At 33.2% G+C, this 23,891-nt stretch overlaps 1 protein-coding gene across 1 annotated transcript in view; it reads right to left on the reverse strand.

Annotated features, from left to right (window-relative positions):
• Nucleotides 1–23,891, reverse strand: part of LOC123532953 (uncharacterized) — a 68,675-nt gene that overhangs the window by 25,301 nt on the left and 19,483 nt on the right. Inside the window, exons 3-7 of the mRNA XM_053518015.1 lie at nucleotides 19,427–19,447; nucleotides 18,410–18,684; nucleotides 16,526–16,612; nucleotides 11,658–12,029; nucleotides 3,339–3,424 (exon numbers count right to left, since the gene is read on the reverse strand). Of these exons, the coding sequence (XP_053373990.1) occupies nucleotides 3,339–3,424; nucleotides 11,658–12,029; nucleotides 16,526–16,612; nucleotides 18,410–18,684; nucleotides 19,427–19,447 (841 nt within the window). The remainder of the gene's footprint in view (nucleotides 1–3,338; nucleotides 3,425–11,657; nucleotides 12,030–16,525; nucleotides 16,613–18,409; nucleotides 18,685–19,426; nucleotides 19,448–23,891) is intronic.

Below are 23,891 nucleotides of genomic sequence, written 5' to 3' on the forward strand. Positions count from 1 at the left end.
AATAGCAATAGAAGTAGCGGCACCAGTAGTAGAAGTACAATCAAAATGTTAACTATTGGCAATGGTGGGTATTAGAGTTGTAGATCTAGTAAAATTGTCCTTTAGGTTTGGTGGGGATCACTTTTTAATAGATATTATCGTCGAAAGTCATTTTAGGAGCCGGTGTTTTACACGGAAAGAGTAAATTTTTAAATAGAATAATGTCCGGGAATCGATATTGTATTAGAGTTCGAATGTAGTTATTTCGGCAGTGAGTATTTTACATGGAAGGAGTCACTTTTTCTATAGAATAATAACCGGGGTCATTATTCTATGAGATTCGAAGGGAGTCATCTTTAGGGAGTCAGTATTTTACTTGGAGGGGTCAGTTTTTCTATAGAATAATGACAGGGGGGTCGTTATTCTATAGAGTTTTCAAAGGGATTCAGTTTTTTATAAGGGGAGTCAATATTTTACAGGAAAGGAGTCACATTTTCTACAGAATAATGACCGGGGGTCGTTATTCTATGGGGGTCGAAATACTTCATTACACCGGCAGTCCGAGTTCCGCGACTGGAAAGATCTATGACGTCATCAAAATGGCGGCCAAATTTGAAAATATTACCTTGATTATCTTAAAATTTACTTAGGTTACAACATTCGAAAGAAAAGCGTTCACTCACTCGGAACAATTCATGAAATAGTACACATATAAAATAATATCACAGTATATTAATATACAATTTTTGAAGGGTCGCGAGTTCAAGCCCCAGCGAGGTGATGATATTTCTGGTATAAAGTTGTTTTTGTTATTAGCATTGTGTTCAGTTATGTAAGTTTATTATTATCAAACAGGATTCTATATTTGATTTACATTTTATTACGATACAGCATAGAAATGACTTCATCAAATAATCAGTTTTATTCCATGTTCCTTTAAAGATGTACTATGCTCACGTAATTATTTCATCATTGCGTATTGATTTAAATCTAGAAAATCCTCATCAAACAATTTTTAACTCAACTAAATATATGAACTAAATGTGTTTGTTGCAATCACATGTACATGTCAGTATAGTAACAACCATTTGTTCCAAACAAATTTCCACATTTTTGGTGGTGTAACATATTTATACTGTGTGTTAAATTGTGTGCGGCGGCTGTAAAAAGTCTCCCGGTACTTGGATTCCATGATGTTATATTTTCCGGTCTTCTGGGATCATGGAGTTCATTCAATATCTATTCATAGAGTTCCGCTTAGACCGGTGCTAGGGAGTGTTGCACTTTCTATAACCTCTTATGAACAGACTAATTCAAACCGAGTCTGCTATTATACCTCGCTTGGTTGCTTCTGTGCTTCCAAAGGATCTTCTTATAGATTTTGCTACACATTTATTAGACTAAGTATGTATTTTAAGATTACTCACAAACATGTTTATTTTACTATCACATAGATTGTAAAAAAAAAAGGTAAAGGTCTTGTTTATTATAGTGTCACCCCTACTGAAAAGGCCAGCCAATTTGGCTTATGAGACACCTTTATTGTGCGTACCAATTACCTCCCAACTCCTACCACTATGCCAGGCGCCAGGCGGATAGAAGTCGGTAACCATTCATTTAACTAGCTCGCGGCTCACGAACCGGCCATTTCGGAACGAGTCCCATGACAAACATCCCCCAGACGAACGATCCCCATGGGGCTCGAACCTTCGACCTCCCGATCCCGAGGCGGACGCCTTAACCACTGGGCCACGATTGTATGTGGTAATTTTTCATATAATATTTATACAGATATGAAATTTGAGCATAATATACCTCTAACATTGTATAAATGACGTTCTTTTTATTCAAAATAACAAATTGCGAGTTAATAATGTGTTTGTACGATGTAAACTACAAAACACTCACTTTTAGCATCAAAATCAAACAACTCTGACCAAACATTTGAAGATGATGACAGAATTGTTTTTAAGAAATGGCCGCCATTTTGATGCCCGCATAACTCGGTCCGGTAGTGGAATTCAGACTGGCGACATGGCTTAAAATGAACTTCAGACATTACTGAACAGATTGGTATATGGCGCTATTAATCTTTTTTCGAATCGCACGGGACCCAAAATATGGCTCTAAGCAAATACACTATATATCAGAATAATGGTCTTGATAACATCTGAGCTAAGTTTGAAACTCAGTCATTTCGGATGAAAAACTGTCAGTCTGAATTTAAAACCTTGTGTATACAATATATTTCATTCCATATACCGAAACTTAGGGATCAGTTTCGCATATGGGTCATGATGAATCAAGAATTAGGTCACTAAATACAACAATGAAAATCCTGCTCATACTACAAAGGCAATGCTTTTTCTCCATTTTTCTGTTTTTCTAGGGTCTACAACAAAGACACAAGTATCGTTCTATCATCTCCTGTTCTATCAGTAATACGTCCACTGCTTTTTTCGGCACGGAGTTTCCTTTTGCTGCATGTTGCTGCAACTTTCCTACTTGTTAACTCTATATACTGGGTCAAACAGATGCTAAATAAAAAACTGAATCGTCATTGACCTAATAAATCGAAATATGCCATTTATTTCGCTTGACATTATGATGAATATGTTTAAGTACAAAAGGCGATCATTTAGTTACTTTGAAATCATATCTATTTATTTGAATTAATTTTCTAAAATCAGTTACCCAATAATGATAAACTGATTGTCAGTGTAGTGCCACTGTCACTCAATAAACCCCCTCCCGCCCTTACCCCATTCGCTTTGAATGATGTTCAATTTTTATTTCTAGAAATTCTTAGTAATCATTTATATTATTTTCATATAAAAAGATAGAACCTGCTTAAAAAACATTTTAATTCCTGACGAAGTTTTATTTGAATAATTTAGTAAAATGCTTTCATTTGTCGCATGTTTTCAAATTTAAACATTAGAAAATATTAAGAAATGCCCCTTTAATTGTCGCCCGATCCAAAACATTTAATAAATATCTTCTTTCCGTGCTTGCTCGGTACGCAAACATCAACAGAAATAAATAAAAGAAGTTGCAGAACAAATCCTCTGTCAACAAAAAGTCATTGTTGTGGCTGTAGGTGTGTGTTTCGTCGCAGATGCAAGACAGAATAGAAGATATTTGTCATATTGCCGTGTTGGTCTTTTTTAGTTCTTGCGCAGGCGACAGCACGTCTTTATAAAAACAAGAGATATATATAAGCAGCCGACATCGGCATTATAATGATTATTCGAACTTCGTCATTTTGTCCAGGTCAATCCGGTACGTTCTAAATGGTGATCATGCCAAGACACCAAAACGAACTTTGCAGAAAAGTATTTCCAAAACTATGTACTTACCGCTCATCAAAAGAGAACATGTGCGGATCACTGTGAGCGTAACATTTCTTTCCATCCACTGATCTTGTATCTGAGAGTATCTGAACCTATTTAAAAGCGAAAACGTGTTAAGAGCGTTATTCTATATTAGACTATTTAAAAGTTAGTTAGTTAATTTGTTGTCTATATATTTCCAATGTTTATCAATATTTCTAATAAAATTCCCCCCCCCCCCCTCCCTCCCTCCCCACCCCACATACACACATACAGCCTTTTTATATAAACGTTAATGTCAAAACTTGGGCCACGTGCCTAATAGTCCGAGAAATTCGTAAAATAATTGTGCACATCGTGTGAAAAGCATGAAACTTGGCATGCTAGCTGATGAATATATTTCATTTTATTTAAGAGTGGGAAGCGGGCTGTGAAAATCAAAATGGCTGCCAAAATCCAAGATGGCCGCCAAAACTTACAGTTCTATAGGAAAATACTGAGACGACTGTTAAGATAGCATTAAAATAACATATTTTGGCATATTATTATATAATTATATCAAATATCAAATAAGCTTGATGTAAAAGCAAACATAAAATCCAATATGGCTGCCAAAATCCAAAATGGCGGCCAAAATATTATGTTTACGAAACAAAAACGCACTACAATTGAGCATTTTTTGTAATTATCTTGAAACTTGGCAAATAATTGTATACAATCATACTCAGCTTCCAATAAGAATGACAAATTAATAAAAAAGTCCAATATGGCTGGCAAAATCCAAGATGGCTGCCATTATGTTTTCATAAGTGAATCACGCAACCATTGGGGTTTACTTTTTGTGTGAATATTTATGAAATTTACATAATTAATGCATAAGTGTTCACTCCTGAAATAACATATAAGTGTACACTCCTGAAATAACATTAACATTTGTTAATAAAATCAATTAGTATGGCAAACAAAATCCAAAATGGCCACCTTAAAAGATAGATGTAGTTTTACATATTACAGAAAAGTTATCATTTCCAAAAAATGCCATATATCAAAGTTCACTGGACCAGTTCTGACCATCGAATGTTATATATGCATTCATATATATGTATGTATGTTAAAACAAAACTACAAAACAACATCGTTTAGTGGATACATACTGATGTTTTACATATTTCAAGTGTCATTTCAATTCTACCAAACAGACCTTGATATTTATTGTTCGCAGTCACCACTACATTTACACAGCGCGGTGCATTTTAAGTTTGCCTTCAAGCAACTAAGTATTGATATATCAGAAAATCGAGGAATATATTGATTATGACAATGATGCAGTCATATCATGTAAAGCAGCAAACATTGTTCGCCGGGATATGTTCAGTGGTAAAAACTGTGCTTTTAATGGAACATTGCAAGAAACTTGCTTACAGAAGGCTATACCAAAATTCCTACAGGCTATTGTAGAGATGATCTTAGGGGGTTCAAATATTAAGACTAGGACATCGAAAGTTGATGAGTTTCAATCCGCCATGTCCAGAGCACAACTTATGATATTTAATAGCACATCTACTCGTCGCAGAGACACAACAAAGAGTGTGTATAATTGCAAGCAACGCGAACCATCTCTACCAATATATGTAGGACTCATTGTACATGCAGAGACCAGAAAGCGTGGTTTTGTGGATAAGCTTCATGATCTCGGTCTGTCAGTCTCGGTGATTCACGTTGATTGCAATTATACACACTCTTTGAACAATGCTTCATTGTCATAATCAATATATTCCTCGATTTCTTTCAAGGCAAATCCTACATCATCATTAAATGCCAAAAAACTTCTCGGCCTTCATTATATGCATACATGTCTTTAAAATGTGCCATGAGTCTAGTTTTCAATGTTGTTGAGTGAACTGCGAAATGTAGATACTTTATGCAAGGTTGACCCATCTCATTTATTTCAAATAAAACATGTGTTATTATCAAGAAGAGTTGCATTTGCAGTGCTCTTCCGTGTAACTTTCATAGGTGTTGCATCACTGTATACTGATGCAGCCGCTTAGTTGCCGTATCAAGCTCTCGGTCTCTGAACTTTACTCTGCATGTCTTATGCCATTTACCTTTTTTCTTTGTCAAAGTATAAGCTATGGATGTTTCTCTTTTCAAACTTTCCAGTTTTAAAAGTACTGGAAGACAAACCCCTGGTTCTATGAATTTATAGATATTATCACAAAATGAGGTATACTCCTTTCCAAAGCCTGGATGAGTAGGGTTAAGGTTAGCAGGGCATTGTAGGGGTTCTCTTGTAGTTTCTTGGCATATGATACAGAGACGCCAATTGATTTCAATACCCTCCTTATCTGTGTTTGAGGTATCATTTGAAAAGTTAGTAGTTTATAAGCATATTATGTTATTTGTCCACCAATGCAATAATCTATAGCAAGAACATGCAGTAATAACCTCCATCAACAAGAGCTGTCGGAGGACAGCAACGCTCGACTATACAACAGCCTTGTCAATTGAATGAATGCAGAAGTTGAAAAAGGGGCATAATTTTGTAAAATGCAAAATAGAGGTATTGAACCTCTGTATTGCATGTCATATCACGACAGTGAACAAGTGTGTGAAGTTTCAATCCTTTCCAATTTGTAGATACTGAGATACCAGCTTACATACAAAACCTAAACCAAAAACTGCTAAGTCGAAAAAGGAGCATAATTTTGTAAAAATGCAAAGTAGAGTTATGGGACCTTCACAGTGCATGTTAGATCATGACAGTGAACAAGAGTGCGAAGTTTCAATCCATTCGATTAGTGGATACTGAGATATCAGATTACATACAAAAATTTAACCAAAAACTGCTGTCGAAAAAGGGGCATAATTTTGAAAAAAAGAGTAGTGTTATGGGACTTGCTTAGTGTATGTCAGATCATGACAGTGAACATGTATGTGAAGTTTCAATCCATTCCCATTAGTAAGTACTGAGATACCAGCTTACATACAAAACCTTAACCAAAAATGTCTAAGTTGAAAAAGGGACATAATTTTGTAAAAAAGCAAAATAGAGTTATGCAACTTTTGCAATGTAGGTCAGTTTATCACAGTGAATAAGTGTGTGAAGTTTCAATCCATTCCCACAAGTGGTTACTGAGTTACCAGTCTACATACAAAACCTTAACCAAAAATTTCTAAGTCGAAAAAGGGGCACAATTTTGTAAAAAAGCAAAACAGAGTTATGGAACCTGTGCAGTACAAGTCAGTTTATCACAGAGAATAAGTGTGAGAAGTTTCAATCCATTCCCACAAGTGATTACTGAGATACCAGCTTACATACAAAACCTTAACCAAATCGGGACGCGGACGCGGACGCGGACGCGGACGCCAAAGCATGGGCGAGTCCAATAGCTCTACTATTTTATGAATAGTCGAACTAAAAACTAGGTCTACTACTACTACTATTGTTTCATGCTGAAAGTAAAAAATGAACACTAGTTAAGGCTACAGTTTGTAGTTATCCAAACAACAAATGGGTAGAGTGCTATATGTTAGTAGCATACATGAAGGATTGAATATATACAGATAAATACATGAGCTATAGTAGGTAAACATATACTGAAATGCATGGAACTATGTGCACTGCATGTTAGACTGATGTGAAAATTATACAGTCAGGGTGTTAAAACGTATAGATAAACAGTTGATATATCTTTGATAGATTTACTTGGAACAGAAATTATATTTGTTATTTTGAATTGCGGGAACATGTGTCAGTATTAATGTTGTTGACATATATTATAAATGGCTAAATTTAAACAAAGGGGAACAACTTTGTTAATAATTGATGCATTTAAACAAAAGGAAGGAACTTTTTAAAAATTTGTTTTAAATATCAAATCAAATAGTTGATATATAACAATTTAACTTTTATTTTGAATCCATACAGCATAAGTAATAGTTATAGTATGTGTGAGAGTGTGTTACCAGGATATATCAGAGCTAGGGGTACATCGAGGGTATTTTTCTCTGCACATGTCGTCGAGGCCGGTAGGCCGAGACAGATATGTGAAGAGAAAAATAACGAGATGTACCCCTAGCTCTGATATATCCTGGTAACACACGAGCACTACATATTATAACTGTTTTATCGCATAGTTTATCATTAAAATTTATATATCATTTTCATTTAAATTTGTTTATTATTATTTTTACTATTTTGATTCCCTATCTGCGCCTCGCTGACTGAAACACTAAAACTTCTGTTTTAGAAAATGTGTTCCCCAGATAAAAGTACCCAACAAATTTCTGCATTGGTTTTAAATCTTTGCATTTCATTGGCCAGACATATTGTAAAACTTGTTGTTTTGTTTGTAAAAAAAAATCTAAGAAAAAGAAACATTTGAGAAATCTCAGAATTTCATATATTTCATGTATTTCTGAATTTGGCAATAACTATCAAGTTTTTGAAATATTCTAGTTTATTTATTCTTTCACTTTATAAATGTAGGTGTTTGTGACAATTCTTTCTCTGTGAACTGTAAATTGGAGCTAAAATCATCTTTTCTTTGAAAGGAAAAAATTATACTCCCTTGATAGGGCCTTAATAGAGAAAAAGTGTTCCGATATATATCGGAACAGTTTTACTGTGCTGATATATATCGGAACACTTTTTTTCTTATGAAACTCCATAGAGATTTCTGTGTTGATATATAACGCAACAGTTTTGTAAGATATCAGCACAGTTTTGTAGTAATAATGTGTGTTACTATGTATAACATGCTGCAAAGATCAAAGGAAAATTGCCGCACTATGCGATAAACAGTATTTATTGTATACTTCAGTAACAAATTTCTGTTAGTAGTATACTTCAATAAAAAGTTCTATTAGTATTTATTCAATAAAATTGCATTTTCATTTACTTTGTTCTTGAAATATGGTAGAAAACATGTTTTGTTTATTAGTCTGTGTACTAGAGAGCATTTCAATTAAGTATTATTGTTAACAATGCATTACTTCCACCTAAAGTAAACAATGCTTTGTATTTTTTGGCAGCCATATTTTATTTTGGCAGCCATTTTGGATTTTGTCAATACAAATGATAGACTTATTCCAGGTATTATATTATGATATTCTACTAATTCCCATGTGCATGCTTTTTGCATGTTTTACATAGCTGTTTAATAATTTCCTTAATTTTTTCATAAAATTTTGAATTATGGCGGCCATCTTGGATTTTGGCGGCCATTTTGGATTTAAGACGCTGCTTCCCACTCTTAAATGAAGAGTAATATATTTATCTACTACCATGCCAAGTTTCATGCTTTTCACAAAAAGTGCACAATTCGACCCTTTTTAGGAACGGATTTCTTGGACTATAAGTTACAGAAGTGAAAATCTCTAGATGCATTAAGCACAGCAAACGCAACCAAGGTCACACAAAGTAGGTCATCTACAAAGTGGCTCAGTAATGAAACATGTAGCACATGGATATTTGCAAAGATCCATTTACCAGAAATACAAAGCAGGAGGATAACATCACTATCATACACTTCAATATAACATACTAGTATAAAATATTACAGGTAGAAGGCAAAGTGAAAATAGGCACTCTGCCTTTGAACATTCGGTTATGTTTGTGAAAGGAGTTCCAACGTTAAAACTTGGAATTTGAACGTTTGTAGTATGCTTACCTTCCTTCATCCTAAATTTGACTAAATAGACGGGACATTGAAAATAAATCAATTAAATCAATTGTCACCTAAACTAAGCGGTACATTTACAGCAGTATAAAACGTAATACATGTATTTAGAATGCATCCGATGTTAAAGTTTACCAATGCATTTAATATCTACTATGTACACATCACCTGTGACAAACATTTAATTTATCTCACAAGATTGCAACAAAACTGCCAATGATAAGATATATACCAAATAGACTGTGAAGCAAAGAATACCAATTACTCGTCCATTTTAAATTGTGTGAACCAACAAAAACACATTGCTTGATTATGGTTTCATGGTATATTTTTTAAAGTAAAGCCTTCTTAGTATTTTCTAACGAAACAGTTAGTATTTTGGAAATTACCTTTAAAATTACTGAGGGTACAAAGGTTATTTTAAAACTCAGGTACGAAATTCGATAAACGTAACATTTTCTAAAATCATAACTTCTGTAATGATATTCATTTTACAAATGCATCAGATTTTAAAACGTTACAAAAGACACACAAACATATTGCCTATATCAGTTTTAATTTTTTTTATAAAAACTGAAACGGGTTGTTTTACCAGATATACATAGCTAAACTTTTGTCTTAGTGACGGTAGATTAATGGCATTGTTCTTGCAAACTTAGTGATGGTATGGTAGAGTAATGGCATTGGTCTTGTTTTCACAGTAAATTCATGTGACATATGGGCTGTTTTCTTATTCCTCATTCCTTTTGTTTTTTTCAAATAAGGAGTAAAAAACGTATGCCTTATTCAATAGTCGGAAAATACTGATGAAAAAAAAAAATCTTTACTCCCTGATAAAACAGTTTCACAGCGTAAAATGAGCATGTTAAATCATCACATAAAAAATAAAAGATAAGGAACTGATTTCTTAATCTTTTTTCAACGTTCGTATAAGAAATAAAAAGTTCCCAAAATGAAAATAATTTCATGTTATGAATACATCTTTGTAAAATTCAAAGATGTTGAAAATATACTTACAAGGTCCACGTTGTAGTAGGAAAACATTTAGAACCCGTTGAATGAAAATGTGACATTAATAAAAAATAGATGATAACAATATTAAAGTCAAATAAGCAATAAGAAAATCGTTCCCTATTCATATTTCAAAAGTCGAATAAGGAGTAGAATAAACCGAAAATAAAAACAATTGACTGTCATGAAAACCATTTAAAAACGTGCAAAAAAAATATCAAACTCGAGATGCCACGTACTAAAACCACAGCCTCCCCAAAACGAAACCCACAGCATGCAGACGTGCGTACCATAAACACAAAGACACACACGCACATGCACATACTCGCACACAAAGCAAATACACGAAGACAAAACGAACAAACAAAAGAACACAGTAGGGCACCGTCTTGGAACGGTCGGTGGCAAAACACCACTGGGGAGCTTAAACCGGTTTATGGTGAGCACCCAACCTCATTCTTACCCCCCAGCATGTTTCAAAGACACGTGACAGTGTAAACAAAAGTTATCCCTGTCGGGTGAATCGCTAACACACTTTTTGAAAACAAAAATAATGACATGTAAAACACAAAAGTGCTCGTGTATAAGTAAAAAAAAAACCTAAGAACCAAAAACATATACATGTACTCAATGCTTTTGCAGAAGCCAGAGCAACAAGAGAAACTCCCGACGAAACAGGCCAGAAGACAGATATCAAGACAGTCCTGGTGGGATTTAAAAACTGCTTATCATAGTCCTCCACTCTTCAGTCAAACACAATCAAAAAGGGAAGCGTAGTGTCCAACTGTAAAAGGGTTGAACACTAAACATGCGACAGTTTGGTCGTAACCTCATTTGATATTTACTAAATACAGTTGGAAAATAACAATGACCCGAGATTTTACTAAGTTTTGGTATTGTATCATACTTGGTACGTATTCATAAACAGTTTCTATAAAGACTCTTTACAGACAAAAATGTCTTTTTCACTACATTGTAGCGGTTAAGGCATTATCCAAAGGTAGTTCTGCACGTTTGATAAACCGAAGTGATGGCATAACATCATTTATTCAGAAAATGTAGAGCCCTTGATTCGGCGTACGGAAATGAAAATCTTTTAAGTTTTATTTAGTAATTTTAATGGCAGCTCATGAGTATATTTATTACAATTGCAATGTTACCATCTTTTTTTAGTTAAAATATGATATTAAAACATCTGACAAGTTAAACAATTCAAAATATTAATGTCTTAAAATTAGCTTGAAATGTCCTGTTCACTTTAATCATGATGATAACCGCGCGAACCTATACATTTTATTTCACCAAATTGTAAATCATTTGTTTTTTTACGACTGTGAGAAATTTCATTTCTGTTCTAGAAAATGTTGTGAAAGTTTTGATTTTCCCATAGACTCCCGTTATGAAAAATTGCGTGAGGTCCAAATTTTTTTCAAATCAGTCTAGAAAATATCCAAGCGCAAGACACTATCTTCTTTATTTGCTGAATTTTCTAAGACTATTCCGAAGGTTTTGAAATACAGGGTTTCATCAAATTCTACATTGTAGAAAAAAATCGATACAAACGTGAAGAACTACGTTAAAACTGTTGAACATTGGTATTATCTTGGTCCGCGTTGGGTGTTGATACATAAACTGATAACAAAATACTTACGTGCAATGGATCAATCGAATAGTTCGAAAAAATTGGCTGCGGATGATGACGCAAAGAAATTAGCTGCACAGTAAAAACTCTATCAAATGACATTGTCTTCTGTCCAATCAAAGCAGCAAGTTTTAATTCCTTCCACTTCTCGTTTTTGACATCATTCCCACTAAAAGTAACCATGCAATTGTTTTTTTCGTATTTACTGTCAATGAGTGCCGCCTGAGACAGCTGACATTTTTCATCACTTTCGAGTGTAGGAATGTATATCATAAAATGTATCAGCTGGTCAGGAAACTGTAAGGCAAATGGAACTGTGAGCCGCAAATGGACACTTCCACTTGTGTTGTGCTTCACGCTTATCCAGCCATTGTTGCTTACCTAAAATAAAGAATAACGTATGAAAACTCACTCCTTGGTTGAATATTGTTATCCATATATGTTGCTATAGTGAGGTAGTCAGTCACAAGCATAACTATGTTTCGGACCACTGCGTTGTATTCATGCATCATTTAAAATTATTATAGTAAGCATTCGTTTTTAGACAGTTGGGCTAGGTTTGCGCTTATGACAGTATGATGAAAGAATCAAAACGTTATTTTAAAGTCAAGATGTGTTTTTAAAACATGCATGTCTAAAAATATCACTATGTTCTTGTCCTTTAACCAACTGACCACAAAAATAGGGATTATCTACTTCTATAGAAAACATTCCAAAACGTTGAAACTCATGATCGACAGACAGACACACAGACACACACACACACACACACACACACACAAATACGGATTAAATGAGAGCTATAAAATTGACAAAAATTGAAAACTGACCTTATTACAGATTGCATCGTACCATAATATACAGCTAAAAGTTGAGATGTTACTAACTGTCGGGAATTGCTGCACAGGCCAAATAGTCATTGTCAGTGTAGAAGCAGTCAATGCCTAAATATTTGCTGTACACATGATCTAGATATGATCTTAACAAAGGTCAAGGTCACATTGTAGAACCGATCTCGAAATTGCTTAAGGGTTGTCTGCCAACCAAATTGGCGGTTGGTATGCCGAAGCGTTCTTTAGTTACTTTTCAGTTTCGTGGTCATTGTTTTGATCGACTGATCCCTGTACCAATCAAGGTCATCTACTAATCATTGTCAATCATCCTATGAAATTTGACGCCTTTAGGCCAAAGCTTTCGTCATTTATCGATTGGAAATGTTTTCAGTCTCAAGGTCACTGTGACGTTGACATTTAAGCTAGTGACTTATAAACAATAGAGATCATCTATGCCCGTAGGCAGTCAAGAAGTTTGACATATGTAGGCCTATGTGTTATTCGGTTATTAATCGGAACAGACGGACGGACTACTATATGCCTTCCTGCTCGGCGGTTTTGTTTTTTATTTGAGTCAACGTAACACCGACACAGTTATATGTCATATTGCGACTTAAGTAAAGGTAATTCTTCTTATCATTTTGACATATTGTTGCATGCAGTTACAAATTGTCCACAGAACTGTCGTTCCTGATCTCACTTTTATTTTTGTCAACATCTTCAAAGAAGTAGTACGTAGGCCCACATCTTTCATCAAGAGTCGAATATCTAATGGTTATAATTCAAACGGCGGATGAAGTCATGTTAATTCTTTGAAAGAAACAAAAAGCAGATGTTGCGATATTTATTCTTTTACTAATTAAACTGGAGATATAAGTAGCAATTTTAACGATATTTTTACTGTTCGTCTGTAATATTGTAAGTCGATGGCTGGTCGGATGACAGCACCATAAAGAGCTCAAAATAGAATATCTAAATGTCGAGTCATGAAATGCACTGAGGATATAGTGATATTTTCTGTAGTGAACTTAATCAACAAACAGGCGACATTGTTTTTTAAATATGTTGATAAAGTTACTGATGAAAAGAGGACAATTTTGTTGTCTATGTATTTGCCCCGAAGAATGAGACAAGTATCTAGCAATTTGAGAAAAATCAAAGTAAGTATTGCAAGAACACAGAAAGTCCAATGTTCCATTGCAATGTAAATAAACATAATACAGAACGAAAAAAAAACTCAACTCTGTCAACAGGATGTTTACCATTAGGGAGGGTAAGTCTCTTCCGTATATGTGTTATTGTTTATTTTTATGCAAGACGTATGTATACATGTCGTCATGATGATTTATTTATAGTGTTGTTATATGTGAAGGAAATCATATTTAACTCTACAGACTGTCATAGATAAGCAAAATTTATAAAGATATTTGTTATAACATTGATCTGGAAATAAGATGTTTTAATGAGCCTAAAACTGTGTAATTACTGAAAAAAATCGTGTCTATCTGAGTGTAATCTTCATGCTTTCTTTCCGTTGTCTATGATATTCAGTTTTTCGTACAGTAAAGAGAAATATTTGCACTTTACAAAAAAGAACAAATTTTGTAACGTTAATAGTTAGATGTATTAACACATGGCACGATCCTTAGCAAGGGAAGTACAATTTCGCGCAAGCGCACTCCATGCAGGGCAAAAAGACATGGTCGCACAATATAAACTAATTTAATTCGATTAATATGAGTCTGCTTTATAATAAATAACCACTGCGAAGGAAGGGAAATAGATTTAAATTTTTGCACATCCACAACTGCCATACTCAAAATGAGATACTTCAATTAATACGCATTATAATTGATGATTATTTATTCATAATGAATAGGCAATACACTATTTTACATCTCGACAAATTAAGGTGAAAGGTAAATGAGAAATTGATATTTTCCATCAATTAACAAAGCTTATGTTTCTATGGGTTTTTCTTGATATTAGCTGACAGAGTTTACATCCTGTAGCGATTAGCGATAATGTCATTAAAAGTCGAACTTTGAAGTTAAAAGTTTCTTTAAGATTAGTAGAAGTATGGATTTTAAAAATACAAAAGCTAAAGATTTTCAACGAGGTTACAAATTTATTCCATCTGATGTACATGTCCCTCCGCCCAAAACGCACACTTATAAAAACACAAAACACTGACACAATCCCTCCTTTGATTTTGTATTCAATTATACCCATATGGGGATCAGTTCATTACGTAATCAAATAGATAATTATCGTCTTATAATTGCTTTTGTTACACATGTATTTCTATTGGTTCTATATTATTTTTAAGTTTTCATTTAACAATATCAAAGCGGTAGGAGTGCTATCCCCAGCGGTCGAATTTAACAGAGAGTGTACGGGTAGTTGTGAGGAGTGTTTTACACTCACATTGTTTATTGGTTGTTAGACTACGATCTATTTTTCCTTATTTTATATTTTTGCGGAATTCAAGTTTATTCTATTTATTCTATTAATAGAAGGTTAAGGATTTCTGCGCATGGTACATTTTCGATTATATTAGGAATATGAAACTGATGCAGAATATAAAAATAGAGATATATTAGGCATTTTCCCTAATTATATAAATTCCAATTGTAATTTAAGTCCTTAATTTGATTCAGATCTTACGAATTTAGATTTTGTATTTCTGTATTAACATCGTTATAATGGAATATGTCCCTCAAAGGTCCGAAGCATATTTTTATAAATTTCATTTAAAATTTAAGATATCGTGTTTTGTTTTGATTAAAAAAAACCATTTCCGTCACGTAATATATCTGAATACAAGTGCGCACTAATTATGGCATGGATGACCGAAATGCATTAAAGTAAGTCACACCAAAGTCATCTTACTTCAGTAACTTTAAAGATCCGGTCTAATTAAGTGACGATATTACAAACAAGTCCAATGTTATGGTCTTGGTCATTAAGGTGACCTATGTTTTATCATGTTACTTGCAAAATATTTACGTAATAATTTCACAGGGTTGAGGTTCAAACAAACGATCCGCGAGTTGAGCGCCTAATAGATTCACGGCTAGAGCATGCTCTGCTATGTATGGCAGTCTAGATATTGCTATATATTCATGCAATGAACGAACATCCGTTGCCGGTTATCTGTAACAGCATAAGTGTAAAATTTCAAATGTACTCGCACACTGAAGATCTGTGGGACTATCCATGCTTCCGCAAGCCCATAGGCACCTAGCGCCATTTTCTACAATCCAAATATATCAAACAAACACTAATCTCGATACTGTAAAAATGAGAAATTACCTTTAAATTAGTATTAATTATTTTGTGATTTGATACCCCTCCTCATCGTTACAAAATATTTGATTGCAGTCGCTTTTTATTTTGAACCGATGGAATACTGTAACATCTTAAAATTAAAAGAAAGGTACTTGTGCAGAACAGTTTAGTACTGGTACAGAATCCAGGAACACTTGTTAGATTGACTTCCGCCGTTACATATTAACTGAAATACTGTTAGAAAACAGCGCTTAACCCGAAACAGAACAAAACGCCTGATTGAATTGTAAATCCTCTATCATGCATGTTGCCATACTACTTTCGTAGGCCTGACCTATATTATATTTCCCGAAAACTTTTCAGAAAAGTTCAAAATATCAAGATAACTTGTGAATGTATCGATACAGCTATTAGTTATCAAGTTAATTAATGGTTGCTATGGATAATTTCGAGAAAAAATTCGGTTGCTGAGATAATAATTTCAGAAAAGAAAATTCGCTTTATCAAGGTATCTCCATAGCTACCTAGCTGTACCGTGGCAGGAATTTGCCGCAGCAAAGTATACATACATATTCAGGACACATCACTGGGCTTAGTTTTGTTTCAAGCCATTTAAGATGATTTTGATTACTGTCATAAACTGATTGCTTGAACGAATCAATATTCTTGTCAAATGTCAAAATTCGGCATTACTCTCTAATAGTTTTTCATTTTAATAATATTAACATATTCACTAATATCTGTTTGATTTACCTCAACACCGCAAAATTTTCTGTCACTCACTCTGCTTTCACTATATTTACCGGCTATATCTGCTTTGGCTTTGACAGAACAAACAAGCTGTAATATAGAAAAAAAAACATTTCTTTCATTTTTATAGAACTTGTTCCTGCATCGAGTTATAGAGAAATGACAAGAGAAATCAGAACTATTTAATCTGGTTTATTGATAAAGTTTAAAATATTACACAATTAACTGGTCAATACAAAGTCTAAAACATAATACAATTAATTTGGACGGGCGAATATATAAATCCGATCTAGAAAAAAATATCAAATACCGGTATCTGTAAGCAACGTGTCATTAATTATGGAACTGATTTCTGGTCTTCTGGGTTTTATGCAAGTATAATATTTGCAAAATCATACAACAAGAACAAACTGCGAAACACTTTATGATTTTTTCTTGTTATTTCACAAATGCTTTACCTGGTATAAATCCCAGAAAATACAGTCAATATTCTAGAAGTTGTTATTTAAATAAAAGCATTTATTTAGTGTGATTTCACAGCATGTACGATCTCACTATCTGCACTAAACTTTTCGAGAACAATTTGTATTTCAACTTTCTGGTTACGAACACTGTTATGGAATTGGTCCAACTAGTACATATTACTAAATGACTCAAATTCTTCTTGTTTGTCAGGAACTAAGAACTAACAGCAATTTTCTCAAAACGTTATTAGTTTTGATCATTATAATAAAACTAATTGCGCCTCAATTTGTATGTAAAATAGAGTCACATTTCAAAAGAAATAGTGATTTGACAATAATTTTTAAATGTTATTTGTCAGTGTAATCCGTCACGTATAAATTCGGGTCACGTGATCTATTTTGACAAGAATTATGCAAGGAATAAGGTCAGTTATTCAGTCAATTCTGTGAAGATTTATGTACGTATATAAGACTTGAAGTTGTCGTTTTCATATGAAACAAGGAAAGATTTGAATACGTGATCTTTGAACATAAGTATGATTTTGGTGTATAGACACTAAATAAGAAAAATGAAATCTCATAATGGTGGACTAAAATAGTTCTGAGAATGTTTGCGAAAGAGAAAGATTCTTTACTTTGAATGCATTTTTTTTTTGCAGAAATCACATTACAGATTAGTTGACATCATTGCATTAAAGAATTTTTCATGGAAACTTTGGTCAAACGCCGCCCGTACAATGTGGGATCTTATCTCTTTAGCTGGTTTTATAGCGTTTTACTAACAGTATTTTCTTGAATCACAAATGGCGCCCTCTTTCCTTAAGATATGTTTATTCTTTAAGAAAATATAAGTTACAGATATGTAAAACTGGGTCATGGTCTGTGCTGTAGCCATAAAAATTTTCTCTGTTTTATATAGAATAAAGAACGTCAGCTATTTTGTGTTGCTTGCGTAGTGTTTTTATATTATGCCATGATTTTTACACGTTACATTTTATCAGTATATTCGTTAAGAATCGAAGTAGATTTTCTTTAATAAGAGACTGCCTAGAAATAAAATAAACTGCCCAAACGGTGATAAAGGAGAGTATATTCACTTGTTTATGCTGTTGGAACTGAACATATGTTTATAAAATTCCTTGTAAACCACTACCTATGATGAAAAGAAAAACAAGTTTTGATAACAAATACAGCCAAATAAGATAAAACGCACTTCGTGTTTTAGTTTTTTTTGTTTTTTTTTTTTTTATTTGGAAATCATGTATTTATCAGACAATTTCTCTTTAGAATATATATATAAAGTTGTTTCCATTATATGTACATGAGTGCCTAAACGAAAAACAATTTGCTAATTGTACTCAAAGAATCAACAATCGCCACTTTTCTAAGTATGCATGTATCCTATCTACATAATAGGTCTTACTGAAAATCCGAGGGTACGAATTCCGTTTTGCCTCAAGTCATTTTCTTTTAGCTGAGTTGTAGACTGGAAAGCGGCAGGCCCTTCGTATTTTATGTCTTTAAATGTTTTTATCCTTTTTGTCAGTGATATTCCGGTAGACAAGCTCCAATCAATATCATAAAGATATGTCACTGAAGGAGCATCAAACACACAATAAAATACAAATTCGTGATCATTAGTAATATCCACCGTTACAACAGGTTTAGCCATGACGCTTATGTCTGGAGCACTAGCACCTGTAATATGAAGAAAAAAGATCAGCCTCACATTATCTTCAAGAGACAGGAAATGAATACAATGTGTTAAAGTATTTTTGCATAAAACTTGTATTTTTCAAAAATTGGGAGCATACACTTGTAAATGAAATCAAACGTGTTCTCGCGAGCACGAGCTGGTAGTAAATGCGTTGTTATGCTCTTCCGTGTCCAATGTAGCAAAACAGCACCCAAATTAGTTTTGGCCGGAGTCGGAATGTTCAGGACTTATCGAATCATTTTATTTTGCTTTTTCATAATTACCATTTTTATCCCGCTAAAATTTAAACTTGACAGTATTGTTATGCTCCTGCATTAACATAGAGTGTTATTATGCGTCGTTTAAAAGTAAGTTTACACCTTGCGATTATTAAACAGGCAATCATCAGTCAGAAAAAAATAAAAGTTCGTTATTTCAGTGAACTCGAATTGAGTGTTAACATTATTTTACATTCTTAAACTGAATCTTATCTTAAGTCTTTCAAATATGTATATGTCGATATTGCCTAAAGTGGAATGTCAAACATTAACATGGCGCCGAAAGAGATAATTATTTGTAAACATTGCTTTTGAAGATCCTGTTGGATGAACATACGACATTTTATTGGCTCTATTTCCTTCGGGTGCAATGATGCTTCTAAATATATTTATTTTAAAGAATACAATATTGCAGTACATTATCTGATGCAGGAAAACAATATTCAGTAGTAAGATAAATGTATACCTTCATCGCCGGTTAAACTCTCTGAAAAAGAAAAATTGGAATTATATATTTTGTGACCCTTACGGAGAAATGAAACATAGTCTTTAATATAACATTAATATAGTTACATTTAGCAGCTTTTTGCATACTAAACAAATATTGACTACCTTGTACGCCTTTATCTAAGTCTTTTGATATTATATAATTTTGAGTTTTGTTTACCTTTTTCCACCAACATAGAAACTAACACATGTTTACAAAGAGCAGCTCCAATTTATAGCTTATGTGGAAACATGCATAAAAAGTCTAAACAGAGATAATGTAGGTATCAGATACACCATTTCAATACATCAGGTAAAAATGTCTAAAACTGTCTAAAATAACCCTTGGAAATGGTAGGGATAATCTATGGAAATATACTTATACATGCATGAATGGAACTTTTCCTCATATGTAAGTTTTTTGGGTATAAAACTTTCAACAGTAAACTGAAAAAAGTGATTAAATTTGTTTCTGATAGATCTAGCCCGGCTTATAAGTCATTCGATCTTGCACTTTTTAGTAGAGACAAGCCATGAACATAAAATGATCGAAGGTTATGTCAAATAGAAATCTGGATATGGAACACTGACTTTTCGCACCTTCTCTCGCCAGGGGCAGACAACTCATATAAAGGATATTTTCAGCAAATTTCTTTTTAAATCGTCATATTTTGCTCAATTTTTAATAAAACTTTAAGATTTTTGGGATTTAAGTGTTTTGTGCTAATATCTTTCTATTTATAGTATCAAAAGCAGGTTTCCTCTAAAGTTTATTCATGCGCAACGACTTCCGTTATTTTGATAAAAATACTCTTAGTTGTTATATTTTTTAATGGATCCTGACAGATTGTTGTATAATTTATCTTTATAGGAATGCAAAATTGAAATAATGTAAATAAATAATATATTTCAGAAAAAGACAAAAATATTCATTGTGGTTTATAAACAGCTACCGGTCCTTCCTTTTTATCAAAATTACCGTAAAATATTTGTAATATAATACTCATTTTTCAATACAAAACCCTTAAAACAACACTTATTACACTTTTCTGACATTATCCGCGACCGAATATATCATTTTCCTGGAAAAAAAACAGTTAACGCAATTAAAAGGGAGGTAATTGATAAATGGAAATAGAGTGTGCATATTTGTCGCATTACCGTGATTTATGTGTTATAATATTGGTGAGTTACCTGTATCGAGGCACTAATGTATTTAGATTAAAAGGTTCGTGGTCTCATAAAGAATAAGTGAGTGGTATAATTCATGGCGATTTACCATTAAATAAATTGCACATTCTGACATAGCTGGATTTGGTTGCAGTTAAACAAAGAATAAAGTAGTCAATCTCTGTATATTTAAGAAATAAGAATTAATATCACGTGGGCGCAGCTCGTGTGATATAAAAAAAATACGCATCAGATGACAAACAATGAAGAGCAAATCACTAAGTTTGATATGTTATTTCGATTCGAACTCGTTACGAAGGAATTTAGAGTACATCCTAGACGACATCCATCAAACGCTAGTATTTGCCTATTTTCTATTTTGTGTTGATTTCTTTTCCTGTGCGACTGACGTAATAATTGTGACGTCAGGAAAATGTATTGATATATAAAAATACACAATAATCAGCTAGGAAAATGATAGTCTGGATTACCTGCCCCTTCACTGTCGAATGGTACTAAAATACATAGTACGACGGGAACCAGACTAGGAAAATGAATTCGGTTGTGTTAGAATCTGCGATAAACAACGATCGACGCGCGGACCGGTAAGACAGCATTATGAAGTCCGTTTTGACATCAAAATTTTATCATGAAATTTCAATGACCATGTAAGAATAAAAATAAAGAAGGCCGTCGAGTCGTTTTTCACCTGATTTATCACAGTTCAGAGCTCAGATTCGCAGGAATTGAACCAAAATGTTTTAGATATATCTAATTAAAATGCGATATTTTTAAGAGCGTGATTTATATCAAGACATGGGTGTGATTTTTTAAGTGAAATGTTTCTATAAATCTAACAAAGCTGTTTTACTCTTTGTAATAGCATGATGTGTGTATCATTCTGTATATTTTTGCAAACTAACGTAATTAAAGATATACTCAAATGAACAGTACTAAATCGCGATTTATTTCTTACGTTAACCAAACTGTATTTATATCTGACAAATGAATGTTTTAGATTTAAAGAAAATGAACATTAAAACATAATTTATTCACACAAAGCATGAAAAAGTCTTACAGAGTTGTTATTGACCTATCATCCTAAAGGTTTATGGCCATAGTGTAAAATAAAATCAGCTAAATATATTCGTGTTTTAAATGTTATGGGGTGTGTATTTCGAACGCATCAATGTAGTACATACCAAAATGGAAACTGCTATTTTGCTATTTATATCATATAAGCACATTTTTTATTTGTCTTTCTTTAACATTGTTTACACTGATTCAGTTTTGCATTACTTTAACTGTTTTTGTAGATAAACTTTTCAACTTACAGCATATATTTATACTAGCATGCATCATCATGAAAGTGTCTTATGACTAATGTCTAGCGTAATCACAAAAGAATGACGACGCGACGTCTGTAAGCAATCGTACATCCAAACGTTCTGATATTTGTAGCCCCGTTTTGGAAAGCCAATTAACTTCTGTAGAACTATAATTTATTTCATTTCATTTCATCAAATGCAATCGTTCAAGAGTACTAAATTGTGTAAAAATGCTTATGTTCATCTTACACCCCCTTTCATTAAGAAATAGACTGTGGTTTAGTGGTTCACATTTGGGTATGAAACATATGAACGTGTTTAGCTTACAGGAGGCTGTAGTCTTCACACGCGCTTTAAATAAAAATCATGTATTTCATACCAAAATATGAATTTGTAAACCACGATGGTGATGTGTGTCTTATAACTGCTACTTGAAATATTCAGTCTAATTTTACATATTTTGGGAGTTATACTTCTCTGGAACCCTACAGTAAATGTATTAATGCGGTGTCACAATGCAGTTTTCCCATTGGTCACATCCGGTAACGTACACATTTACCATACCGCAGTTGTTCCACCTTTACGTAAAGTCATAGTAATGGTACATAAGTTTATCGTTTATAATGCAAAAGCAATTTTAACATATACTAATGAGGTAGCCTGTCCAAATTGTAATGTACTTTGTTGACTTGGAAACATATGTAAAAGTACATTTATAAATATTTTGTCTACAGTCATACGGCAGACTAGCACAGTATATCATCTCACTGGTGAAATGCAGTTTGATATTAATATGTTAGATCAAAGTCGCCACACTATAAGGCAATCATACATTTTATTCTCATTAATTTATATAATAGACTAATGTATCTCTGACAGGTAAAAACAACCCAAAAATGAAATTTAGTAAGGAAATTGTTTCAAACTTGCGCAAATGTTCAGTTTTATTCATCAGTTAAGAAGTATATTCGGATGAGAACCCCCCTCTCTTACCCCCCCCCCCCCACACACACACACACACACTTATCGGGATCGACTTGTATTAGTTCGTGTCAAAACATTATCTCGCATGCCACTTTTAAAAATGGAATTCTAAACAAATGTTTAAAATGACTACAATAACCAATAAAATATGAGCTAGATACTTAAATATATTAAGTTTTTTATTGAGCCGCTTCTAAATGGGTTGCAAAATTGAGGCATTGATGTGAATAAAAGTATTTGATATTGCATGTTTCAGTTAGCTGTAATTTTGAAATTTTACTAACAGTATACTTTTCTAAATGAGTTGAAATATGTGCATGTAGTAATTTAAAAGGTATAGTATGAGGCTAGGAGATTTGGTACGTGCATGTTGTCATACAGTTTACAGCTGTATGCAACATCGCGGTACAAATAAAATCTCTCTGACCTATCCCTACAAATATTCTTTAAGGGAATATTTCTTCTTTCAGTTTTATATACGTTTCTTGCTTTTTAACAATTAGAACGGGTCTGCTTTTCTTAGTATTTTATATGCCATCCCTTGGCCTATCTCTATTGCGAAATAGTTATGAAAGTAACCACTCTACATTGTTCTTCATTATGTTATATCAAGTAATATATCGCTGCAAAAGTATAGAAAAGTATTTAATTCAAATTAAGATCTACGTATGAATTGATTATTACATAAATACGAGGTTTAGTTCGTATCCACAAGAAAGAAATATACAACATTTAGAATGAGCAAAATATGAGGCATCTCTCCCGTATGTGTGGACAAGTTTAAAATGACCCGAAAAGGTATTTATAGTCGGAAGAATTCTAAAGCGATATAATCTAATTATGAACACATGTTTCCTCTTTTCTATAACACTATTTTATAAAAATTTTGTCATTGTTTGAAAACAGGATGTAAAGTTTAAGAAATGTGATACGTCGTTTTAGATAATTTATCCCTGTTCATGC

This window comes from Mercenaria mercenaria, chromosome 11 (genome assembly GCF_021730395.1).
Source record: "Mercenaria mercenaria strain notata chromosome 11, MADL_Memer_1, whole genome shotgun sequence".
NCBI classification, from domain to species: Eukaryota; Metazoa; Mollusca; class Bivalvia; order Venerida; family Veneridae; genus Mercenaria; species Mercenaria mercenaria.